Below are 12,892 nucleotides of genomic sequence, written 5' to 3'. Positions count from 1 at the left end.
AATTCAATCTCAGAAGAGGTACAAAACAGTGGTTTGCTAAATATAATTCTACAAAATACAAGTTACCAGAATTCACCTTCTTGAAGTATGGCCAAATGCCAAATATTGTAACTTACATGTTTGACAACTCCATTTTGGCATGTTCTAATTAAATGCAAGTGACACAAAATATATCCCCTCAAGCTTAGTAATGTGGACATTAGTAAAGTATCTTTTAAATGGAATTTCAGATTATTAAAATAATCACATCTTATAACCTGCAGCAATTCAGAGATATTTCATAGCTTCAGAAAGACACACCTTAGATCATAGTACCACACTGTAGAACTATTTGGTAAAAAAATGATCAATACTGATAGGCCATGACAGGCTTTTGGCAGTTTTAGGGCAACCTGTCTAGACTTTGTACAGAGAAAAAAAATCAGCTATCTGTACATTACATTGTTGCAGTCTTATTTTTTCCTCTTACAGCTCTCATCATATTAAGCAATTATGCTACAAATTGCCTCTGTAGTCTTTCAGAGACCTTCATACTGTTTATTATACTGATGTTTAAAAGTTGGCTATTAGAAATACTATCTTTGCATATTTGTTGGATGATGGATTTTCCTTGTGACTTTTCGTTCCTTTTCAAGCTACACTGCTTATTCTCCATCCCTCTCTTGGAACATGAATACCCCTGTGCAGAAGGAGAAATTATGGTTAAATATTTTTTCTTAAGGCCACTTGTTGACATTTACATATGCATATACAACAATCTCACCTATAATTAGGTGAGATTTTTGTCCATAATTTTTATATAAATTATATATTTACAGGGCTTCACTCATATCTGCTCACTTTGTTTTCTGTGCCCTAGGTAAACTCCACTGCTTTAAAATTTTGTTTCTAATTCTGTGACCCACTGATTTGTCTGAGTAGTTGCTACAGACAGTCTGTGCACAAAAGTGTTGAGAATGTGTCTCGTATTCAGTAGCTTGTACAGTGTAAGGGTGAAAAGAGCCATAGATAGGCACTGGTCTTTATCCATAGTTTTCAACATGGTTATATGTTGGATTTCGTTGCACTGATACTGACAGTACTGCTTTTTCTTTGTGACTGTTTTATCCATGAAAGCATACTGTTGTGGAAAGAAACCAGTGGATAATGATCACAATAAACTATTTTATTTATGTCCTTATCCATAGGATAAGAAGAGGTTTTGTCCTGGCAACAATATGCATACCTTCTAGGTAAATAATCTCTTTTCCTCGTATAGTTTTACGCTTCACTAGTTACTCACCTGCTACTTAGCTGTAGAACACTCTTTGTTCAGAAAGAATCAGAGAAGGCTGTGGACTGTCATGTGACTTGCGGTGACTGGACCCAGAAAAGAGTCTGCAGCTGCTAGAGTCTTATTTGTTTATGTGCCTTATTAGCTAGAAATAAAGTTCACAATGAAGGCTGCTGACAGGACAGCTCTTCAGTATGGAGGCTAAGAATAAAGATTGGGCCAGGCTTGTCTTAAGTATTTGACTGACTAAAATGCACTTGTTAGTTCCTACACATACAAAATGGATGTTCTTTTGGATGAGGGTGTAATTGTAAAAATAAAGATAACAGTTCGAGACTTTATCCTAGCCTTCAAAATAGTACGTCAAAGTGTTACCAGAAAACAAATATACTTCAAAGTCTTTAATTCAATTTATCCATTAATCAGTAAGCTACTAAACTACCTGTGCTAAATGATTTGTTTGTTTATTTACAAGAAGAAAGTTGTACTCCTATGGTTTTGAATAGTAACGTAACTATTGAAGCCAGACTACAATGGATGCTATCAGAAAAGCCCCATATGGGTGCACTTTAGATCTTTTGAATACCACAAAAGTTTAGTGACCTAGAAATGAATCAATAAAAAGCCATCCTCTATCTGACAAATTGAAGAACTGAGGGATTCTTACAGATGCATTGACTTTTAACAATCCTAGATTCACTATTTGTAAAGGCTTTCTGAGACACATTTAATCCTTAGAGTACTGTAGCAGACTATAAGGTGTTTCATATTTAGATCAGTCTCCAATAGTTCATTTCCTATTTTTACTTTAATTTTACTGCTTAAAGTTTACTGAAAATCAATGTAAGAAGACCACAGGAAATGCTAATGCTAAAATGACATGTCCTTATACAGAATGTAAATGCTTTTATTTGGCTAAATTGAAAATTCCTTATTGTTTTGAAAATCATGCTTTTAAAGGGTATGGCAGTGTAAGAACCTCTGTAGTCCTGTTATATTACAAATAAGACTACTACTTAAGAAAATTATTTATAATCTTGGATAGGTTAGTGAAAGGGTATATATCCATGTTCATTTCTACAGTTTATTTTAATATTTCAGCATTTCAAATAAAATTTGAGTAAAAATTATTTTTAATTACTATAGCCTTATTTCCTCTTAGTTCAGTTAAACAACACACAGTGTGATTTCTTATATTTATCCATGGTTCCATGTTACATTTGGCAGAAAATTGAGTAATGAATAATTAATATCAAAACAGTGATCCAGAAAGACTCTCTGTATTGTTGCACACTCAAACAATAAAATACTTGTACCAATTGAGATATTGGCTTATACTTTATTAATTGTATATTAAGCACTGTCCATATGCGATCCAACTCAGTGTCTCTCTGCCTCAAATGGTGGATATTTTCGATTCACCAAGGATGACAGCTTAGGATTCTTCCAGAACACCTCACTAGTGTTCCTTTTCCAATTTTGTTCAAAGGAAGGGAGGTCTAACAAAATTTTCTCCCTCCACTGACAGGTGCTTCAGTGATATGATTACATGGGGGGCTTGGTGGCTTCTTTCAGGTAGCTCAGAGAATTTAAATAAATAAATAATTGATAAGTAGATAACATGCTGTTACTTTGATTTCTAGTGATCATTTGTTCTTAAATTGAAAGCTTCATAGATGGAGGTTAGCACATGGAAGTCAATATACTGTGAATATTATATTGGCAGTTATATTGGAGTAAGCAACCAAAGCATAAGTAAGTAGAGAGAGTGAATGCTTAGGGGTGTAAGAGCTGTATATATGTGTTCCTGGACTCCAGTTACAAGGCAGAATTACTCTGCTTATGTGCTTTGTTTTCCTCTTGTTAAAGCAGTTTAAGATCTTAGCAGGCTCCAAAGACTATACTTACAAAATAAGACTGTAATACTTCTTCAGAACTTTAGATAGTGCCAGTTTCACTTTTTCCTTCTGCAACAGTAGTCCTTCAGTTATATCTGACTTGAGTCTTCTCTCCATCCTAGTCTCATACATGGATCTACATCTTTGGTTATATCACAATGTGTGGAGCTCAGTTACCAGGAAAACAGTTCTTCGGGAACACAGTTAATAGATTTTTAAGCATGCAAGAGTAAACTGTATAAAATATTCAATTAAGAGCTCCAAACTTTCAAGGAAATTGGAGTTTGTAGTTCTGTGATGCTTTTGGAAACGAATCCGGCTGAAATCTTAACAAGGATCCCACGCTATTGACAGGAAGCTTTTGTCAGCACAGAACTTTCCATGGTACTGATCTGTACATATTTTTCACTAGACCATTATTTTTACAGGGTGTGTTGTTGGAAGTACATTAGAAGGTTAGTATGGCCTGCTGGGCAGCTTAACAGTATTGAAGGTAAATTATATTAATACAATTTGAGTTCTTAAAACCCTCAGACTCTACAATAACTAGCATTAGGAGCAAGAGTGTTGTAATTACTGTATTCCCTTTGGTTTATTTGGACACCCAGTTTTATGAAATTCCCTGTCTTTAAAACACTGTTTTTAAAACACTGACTGTGTTTTAAAGGATTTTTCTCTATCTTGAAATGTTGCTTTAGAGTGATTTCAAGTTCATTTCCTAGGTTTAATGAAAGAGAAACTTTTAAATAAGTATTTCTCCTTACCAGCAAAGTAGGTAGTCTTGATGCAGCATCTTTAGGAGTTATTTTGAAGAAGAAAAAAGAAATGAATGAAACGAAGCTTAAACAGCAGTGGTTTAGACTGGATATAAGGAAGAAATTCTTTACTGTTAGGGTGGTGAGGTACTGGAATGGGTTGCCCAGGGAGGTAGTGAATGCTCCATCCCTGGCAGTGTTCAAGACCAGGTTGGATGAAGCCTTGGGTGATATGGTTTAGTGTGGGGTGTCCCTGCCCATAGCAGGGGTGTTGGAACTAGATGATCTTAAGGTCCTTTCCAACCCTAACTATTCTATGATTCTAAATCTTCCAGATTTTAAGTTTATACCACATACTTTTTTACTGTAAAAAAAAAAATCCTAAATACTACATTTAAAAGTGAAATAATAATCTAAAAATGGCAGGAAATAAATCTAGTTCGCCCTATATACCATTGGAGGATATCTCTGGAGAACTGTTTCTTTCCCACAGAATTTGAAAATTTATGGTTTGAATTCTTCTCTTGTTGATCTAAACACTGAAAGTGCCAATACTTCTGCATGATATTGGGAGTGTAGCAGTACAACACCATTTTTCTGTCATTTGTTTCTGAAATTTCCCCATTACTGTTAATGTTCTTTCTCTTATTTGGATATATATTGCCTTTCATTCTTTCCTCCCACTCCACTTTATTGATTCTTTTGACTCTTAAGCTCCAAAGCGTACTATTTTGGTACATATCAAAGTTATATTCTGTTTTGTTTTCCTTCATTAGTATTTTTGCAAGTTTAGATATGAATGACAACTTTCTTATTTTCAGCCTTTATTATTGCTTTTGTGGTTTTTCATTTAATATTTTTGTATGTGATTTATAATAGGGAGGAAATTGTTTCGAAATCACAGATAGAAGGGATTAAGAATCGTGTTGGTTCTGTATAAAGAAAATCTCTGTCTCTCTATCTTTCTGCCATAACATCCCTGTGTATTATCTTCCAGCAACCAGATTTAACATGAAAAAGTGAAACGTTACATTGTTGCATTTACTTTTCTCCCAAACAAAATATTTCATATATATTTCTAAGTAAATGGCAGAAATACCTGTTCCGAAGAGCATGACCTAAAGTTTTACTGGACTTATTGCCAATTAATCAGGTAGTTATGTTGCTAAGAATTCTTTTTGCTGAAAATAACATTGCTGTTATTTGTATTTCCTAAAAATAAAGAAAATCAGAGATGATTCGAATTTCGTTTGCTATTTACCCACTCACTTTCACTTCCCCCACAGTTTTGAGTTATGGTAATTTTAATTGTATGAAGCTCATTAATACTTTCAGATTCTGGTAATTTCTGATATTTAACATGCAACAAAGAAGCCAAAGGAAATGCTGGCTTTTCTGAAGTGAGTGGGGTTTGTATTTTTATTTCAATAGTATTTTATCCACAATGTCTGTCAACAAGTACTGTCTCACTTCTTAAACTGTAAGTTTATGTATGGTTTGAACTTTTTAATGGTTCTTATGCTAATGGCTTTGCTTACCTTTCAAAAATGGTGTTGCAGATTGTCTGTTTTTTCAATGTATCCATTTGTTTTGCCTGTTTTTGTAGTTTTCAGTTTTGAAATGGAGGTGTAAGGATGTCTCTATAAGAAATTATACCTTTCTATAGCTTTAACAGGCCAAATACAATTAAATTTTGAAAAGCATCAATTAGTAGCTGCTTTAAACAAGTTGGTTAATATTTTAAGCATTAAGAATGTAAATATTAACATGGTTCTCCTAAATTAACAAACTCTCTTCCCATTAAACCTAATCTTAGTTGATACTTGTGGGAAACCTTATTAGGAAGATATTGCTATAACGCACCCATGTCTTAGAATCCAACACTAGCTTGGATATGCGAGACAATATTGAAAAATGAGGAATATACTATTATCAATCATTATTTTTTAAAGTTTTGCAATTGTATTTTACCTTTTATCTCAGTTGTACATTATATACTCTAGGAGGTAGACCAACAAAGGGCTTCTACAGTGTTGTGAAAATGGAGATGGGTGATTTATCTAACGAAAAAAAACCCAGAAAAATAACCAAGACTAAAATCCAACTGTTCTTGTTTTCACAGAGGAAGATAAATATGCTCTTTACTCCAATTTGTTGTTCAAGTATTTTCTCGCAGAGGGAGTTGTCTGTGGACATGACTTGTTTGTTGCTTCTGCTAAAGAGCATCCTGATAACATCTTAAAGGTAAAAAATGCTCATAAATTTTTACAAGTAAAGCTGTAATCTCTTGTTGATTTGAAATACATTTTAAAGTTCATATATGGTGTGGAAAGAAATTAATTAATCTTGGTGATCATAAGAACCAGGCAGACTAGCTGGATTAGTTGAATGGTTTGATTAAACCCCACCGTGTGCAGTTTCCACCTACCTATCAGGAAGAGTAGTCAAGCTGCTTCCAGTATGTTGTGGTGGAAACTGTACAATTTGTAGATATTTTTTGTAGTTTCCCATAGAAAATAAAAATATAATTTAACCTCTATGACTTCCTTTACACATACTTTTCATTCTGTCTTTTTTCCACTAGGAAACATGGCCAGTTTTGGATAGGTTATGCAGAAAGGTTCCTTTCAGGCTTAAGCTTGCTTCTAGCAAACACTGATAGTTTCCATTATCAGGAAATTGTATAAGGGAAAAAGCCTAATCAACAATGAAAGAAATGCTGAAGTGTGAGGATAATCTTACCAAATGCCATTAAATATTTTGTGTCTCTCTAAGGCTGCTTTTTTCTAGTATCAAAAGTAGCATATAATTTACTGATTACTTCTGTGTCAAGTGAAGTTTGGCTATTTCCTTAAGAGTGTTCAGAGACTATTTCTGGACAAAATTATTAATTTTTTCCTACCTTGTGATGATATATTTTATGTCTAATCTATTCAATACTGTCTTTGGTATTCAGGAAAAGGTATTAAGGAAAAGGTATCTTAATGAAATTGCATGATTGTGGTTATGAAAAATCTCAAGATGTTTTTAATGAACTTGAACCTCAAGAGGTGAAATATTTATAAATTGGCCCTGTGGTTTAGAATATAGCATGAACAAATAGATTAAAATTTTAGTTTGAAGTATGAATTACATAAGAACATGCTATATTTTTAAATAATATTTGTTTTTAAAAAGCTGATGATTAAGGCATTGACCGTACATTACATGATGACTGTAAGTTGTTCTTCTCATAAAATTTAAATCATTCAAATTAATGTTTTCATTGCATTGCACTAAAACTGCTTAAAATAGAGCAGCTAGCATACATTTTATTCTTCTTTCTTTCATCTTTGAATCAGTCATTCATAGCTTGTTAGGTTTTTCCTAGCTCTGGTTCTTATGCTTTTGCAAGTCGACCAACAGACATTGTTACTGCATCTCTCCTTCTTGTACCAGTTTGAGTTTGTGGTCATTCTGACTCACTGAGCTCTGAAGTCTTAATTTAGAATAAGTTTTCCTTCTAACTTCTCAGGGGTCGATGCTAGGTAATAATACTGCATTCCTCTGGTGTAACTTCATAGTGGTGAGGATTATAAATGAAAGGACAATATTACTGCAGGAAAGCTGAGGAAAAAACAATTTTGTTTTCTTCCTCTGTTTGTGTGTTTATGTATATCCAACAGTAAGTATTCTTGTCTGTGCTTTTCTGCTGTTACTGTGACTATTCAACACTTCCTTTGCTTAACAGACAAGACACTGTGGAGTTGATTTCTCTGGTTTCTATTGCTGTCTGAAATTGCTTCAGTGAAATAACCCTGTAATATGCTAGGCATCAATCTAAAAAATTACACTGGGAAAGCTTAGGCACTTCTTGAAATGCCAATATCTGTTACCTAAAATACATTATTGCCTCACTTAGAAAGAGTTGTGTTGGCCATAGTTACGTCTCCCAAGTTTTCCCTACAACTGCCTCACTTGGCTTTTTTAAAAGAGAGAACCTTCAGATATTTCAGGAAGCCCTCTACTGTCATAAAAATGAGGTTTTGGGGATTTGGATGTCTCCATCAGATCAGGATTTTAGTATAACATATCTGACCATTGAGTAACATTGTGTTTTTATTTAATGAGACTGTATTCTTTACTGAAAAGGCAATGTAAATAATGGTACGTATCAACCTGAATTATACACTGTATGCTTGGGCTTTATTTTATAGAATTCAAGTATGGATTCAATATATTCTATAAGTAGTATTCTAATTAATAAGTGTTTTATGTAAAGGCAGTTCATTAACTGCTTTATGTCCATATTGTGTGGTCAGTCTATCTATACATTCATTTCTTTGCTGAGATGCCATAATTGCCCTTTATAATTCTGTGGTGTGATTGCAAGTTTCTTGAACCTATAAACAAGACAAATATTGCTGGTAGTAAGAGGGGGAAAAGACATTCTTAGAGACCATAATTATCCTGAAGTTGTGTATAAGTAAAAGACAAGCAGAGGATAAAAAGCCCTGATCAGCTGCCTAAGATACATTATATTACCACCCACCAATTTATCCATCATCCTTTGAAAACATATTCATACCTTTTGTAGTCAAAGCTCCTTCAGGAAACTGGCATTAAGACATAATGCTGAAAAATTATACACCTCTGGTAAAACTTACTGGGTTTTAAAAAGTATTTTTAACATTTGGGAGCATTTCTATTCAATTTATGTTCTTCAACAAAAGACAACGTTTTACTGTAAGGGCATAAATACTGGGAATAATATATAATGTAAGAAACATTATACTTCTGTGGTATACTTCTGTGATTGATCATAAAATAAAACTGATTGCATTGATAAATGGAAACTAATATAATAACAAAATAACACAGGGAAACATTGCATCTCAACATTCAGTTTTCAGTACCATACCTTATTAAGCTTAGACCACAAATTATGATAGGCTGTTAAGTACTCAAGCTTAAAACCAAAGAGAAATTAGTAAAGTAGATAATTTTTTTCTCATATCACATTTTCTTAACTTCACTGCATTTAGTGACTATACTTTTTTTATGATTAGCATTCTAAAGTTAATGCCAGCTATTTTGAAACTTCAAAATATAGTGTATGTGTTTGAGAACATACAGATTTAAGTATATGTTTATAGTTATTACAAAGTAAATCTTAAACACTGTTATGCTTTTTCCCAGAAACAGCAAGCAAGGGAGTTGAATGTTTCCTTGAACTGTAGCCAAAATTAGAACAGGCTTCCATCCACTTTAGGTTAGGGTGGATATCAAGAGTGACTTCTGGAAGCCATAAAAACACAGTAACTGTGTAACAGTTTAGTTCTTCTCACCTCTTCTCCTTGTTAGTGCTAAATAATGGTTCCAGTCTTAATAATAAAAAAAAAAATAAATCTCTGTGGTGCCTGCATTTCCATATTTCTCACATTTTCTGCTTCAGATTTGGCACTAAAATTCTAGAACTGCCTATAGAAAAATTTGCCTTTTTTCCAGATTTTTTTGTCTAGACCTTTCAGGAGAACTGATTCTCACAAGTTTTAGTGAGAAAAAATAGCATTGTATTTGCTAGTTATGAGCTCAACAATAAAGAGTGCTCTTTGTTAAGTCTCTTTTACTGGGGAGCCTGTGCAAAGTTCGTCTCGAAAGGAAGACTTACTGGTCATTATACATGCTGGGAAACAGAAAGCAACATCCACTGAAGCCCAGCAGTTTCCCTGTGGGACCCTTGGCAATGTTACATCAATGACCATTCCACCCGGAACCTGGAAGCCTGAGGTGAAAAAATGGCAGGTTGAGAACTGCTTTCTAGACCTGTGTCTGTTCATCTCTGTTCAACTTTTGCATGGGAAATGTTTTGCTGAAATAGACTTTTTTTTTTTAATCACACAACTTTTGGAAAAAGATTACTGGTTTTCTATGGAATTTCTGTTTTCAAACTAGAATTTTACTGCAGGATACTTGTGGACTCCTTTGAGATTGCCTTTTATAGGTTCTCATGCAAGAAGAGAGGATAAAGAGCACATCCTTTAAGAACAAAAAAGTATTGGAACATCATCTGTGAGCCTACTGCATATTGTGGTCTGCTTTTCCTAACTCTCCTATAGAGGATAGGCTTCTTAGAAGGAAATGTGTTCCCCAAAATTTTGCCCCCAGTCAAATCCTTTGAGGCTTACCATAATATGACATAAACTAGTATTCACCTTACACATCTGGTGTCATTGTACATCCAGGTTTGAAACTGAACAAGTGTGCAAACTGTTTGCTCTCTGGAGATTCTTTTGAGTAGTAAAGCTCTTAGTGTGCCCAGCTTCAGATGCACAGCTTCAGTGTGTTTGCTAGATATATCGTGAAGTCAAGTCAATCAGGAGACACCACACTAGTGGTGCAAGATACTGCAGTGGAAGATCAAAATACAGCATCACTTAGTGAGGAAGCTGGCAGGTCACGTAGAGAAGTGTAATGGTTTATTAAAAAAACATGGGGAGAAGACTAAAAAAAAAAGAAAAACCTCCAGGAGCAAGTTGAAAAGATCTCAAAACAAAATTCAAAGTGCATTTTAAATACAGCATTTTGGCTTACGTGTGTCATTTAGAAAAGAAGGGAAAAAAATCTACCTCTAACAAACTGGTTAATACTGAGTGGAGCTCAAGAACAGAAAGTGTGCACTTACTCTTTTCCCACTGAGAAGATGAATGCAGAGTGAACGTAGCAAAAATGTACTTCTGATATTTCCAGGGTTATTAAAAAGAAAAAAACAAAACCAAAACCAAACAATAAACAGCCTCAGTGTTGTATTACTGTGTATGCCAACAGCCTCTTGAAAGAAAGCATAGCTGTCTAAGTGGACTTTTGTATTCCAGCAAAGTACTTTTAGCCCTTATGCTTATATTTTTCCCTATAGATAAGACTCTAAAGCATTGTTTTGTCAAAGGGAAGAATCGAAACCTGAAAGACATGAGCAGGCTGGTGACTAGGGCTTACCAGGCTTCCATTTTCAAAGAGCACTTAATCTAACTCCTTCCTATCTCTTCATTATCTGGTGTTAGGAAAGAAGCTGTGAAGCAAGAGGTATTCTTTCTGTCGTTTGACATAAGGTGCTACATAAAGAAATTAAAAGTGTAACAACTTGAAAGGTAAAAATACATATGCAAATAGAGCTACATTCCTATTATCCTGTTTTTTCCTGGTGGTATTTTCAAAATATATGAGCTTGTTACAGTGATTCAGCTGTTGCATGATGTTGAATGTTATCATTTAATACACAGAAATCCAATTACAGTTACAGCACTGCTGAACTTTCCTGCCACCTATTATTATTTCTCTTTCTGAAGTGAAGATAGCCTTGTGGCACAAAGACTAGGATTGAGCTAACCCTGGCAGCTGTCTCAGAGTTTGAAAGTTTCTTTGAAAAGTCTAATTTCCTTACTAAATAGCTTTTGCTCATCTGTTTACTTTTCTTACTTGCATGGTGGGTAAATGGAATATCTAATTTTACTTTTTTTGTCTATTAAAACACTAATGTTTTAAGTATATTACACTATATAATTTTCTGCATGACAAAACAGTGTTATAAACTTCACAAAGAGGTTGTATGGGTGTGAAAGGATGCTGGAAAAAAAATCGCTTCTCTTTAAAAAGAATGAAATCCTTTTAAGCAGTACCCACGCTGGGAACGCTCTAAAGTGTAAAGCTTAGTCTTTGTCAAAAGTCCTAACCAATCTAATAAAAAGATTTTACAGAACCAAAGAAAATAAATGTTTGGCTTAAATTTCAGGTTTCCCATCTAGCAATCTTTGCCTGTTTATTACAGTATTTTCCTTTGTGATCTTAGTTATGAAATTGATTGTTTTTAAACACAGCTCTTACTTAGCCAGTCCAACATATCATGAAAGTAGTAGCGTAAAACCCCAAAATGTTTAGACTTCAGTGTTCTTAAATAACTATTTTACAAATCTACTTGGTAACTCTGTAGAATTTATTTGCTCAATTAGTGAACTATTGCTGATGGTACTAAAGGTGTTTGTGAATAATGCTGTTATTAGATCTGTTTAGAGTAGCTCATTGTACATTGAAGCAGAGTTTACAGAATTTTGGGCAAGGGCACTCATTTTTATTTAGTTTTTTCACATTACTTCTTTTACTAGGTCATTCTCTTTTTTGTTGTATTCGTGTTTTATGTAAGTATTCATGAACTGATTCAGAAAAAGATGAAATTAAAATAAAAATAACCTAATCTTCTTGTATGCATTTCTGGGTTTCAGTGGTGTGAGACAGAGCCATAGTGCAATGAAGTTATAGCAAAGGGTTCTATGATGTGACTGTAGGGTTCAGTTCTGTGTATATGAAGTAGAGAATATATTCTTATGGGTTAAAAAAAAAAAATAAAAATACCCCCTTAGAGTGCTTTCTGTTAACCTTCTTTATGTCCTAAGCCAGAAGAATATTATTTCCCTTTTTTCACATAATTCTTATTTATCCTGAGTTGACATCCATTTTGTCCTTTTGAATGTCAAATAAAAATTTCCGTAGCACAGCCTTACCTGGAGATGGAAATAAATTGTTGCACAAGGGCCACTGAAAGGAGAAAAATTCTGTATCTAGTCATTTATGTTCTTTAACAGTATACCTTGTCTTCAGAAGTGTTTACAATCAAAATAGAATCCTCCCCCCTTATGGGAGTAGGGCCCTTAAAACTGACATTTATATAATACCTTATTGAAAAGAAAATATTTACCCTTCCTGACTTACCATCTGGTGTCTTCTAAATACTAAATATTAACATATTGAAAGAGAGCCTTAAATTCATGTGAGTTTAAACTATTTAAATATTGTTCCAGTTAAAGTTCCACAGTGAGCTGTACTCCCTTTAGTATTTTTTATTCCACATTTCTTTAATCATACCTATGATGATAGTGCATTGCAAAATAGCTGCATAAGACCATGTGAACAATGTATTTATTGATACATAAATA

The 12,892-nt window shown here is 33.9% G+C and overlaps 1 protein-coding gene across 2 annotated transcripts in view; it reads left to right on the top strand.

Moving 5' to 3' along the window:
- ELP4 (elongator acetyltransferase complex subunit 4) overlaps positions 1-12,892 on the top strand; it is a 138,871-nt gene that overhangs the window by 10,002 nt on the left and 115,977 nt on the right. For both annotated transcript variants that reach the window (XM_031050355.2, XM_031050354.2), the window contains one exon: positions 6,049-6,170. In XM_031050355.2, the coding sequence (XP_030906215.1) occupies positions 6,049-6,170 (122 nt within the window). The remainder of the gene's footprint in view (positions 1-6,048; positions 6,171-12,892) is intronic.

Source organism: Melopsittacus undulatus, chromosome 8 (assembly GCF_012275295.1).
Source record: "Melopsittacus undulatus isolate bMelUnd1 chromosome 8, bMelUnd1.mat.Z, whole genome shotgun sequence".
Lineage (NCBI taxonomy): Eukaryota > Metazoa > Chordata > Aves > Psittaciformes > Psittaculidae > Melopsittacus > Melopsittacus undulatus.
Note: the sequence above shows the minus strand (reverse complement) of the source record. Positions and strands in the feature narration are given on the sequence as shown.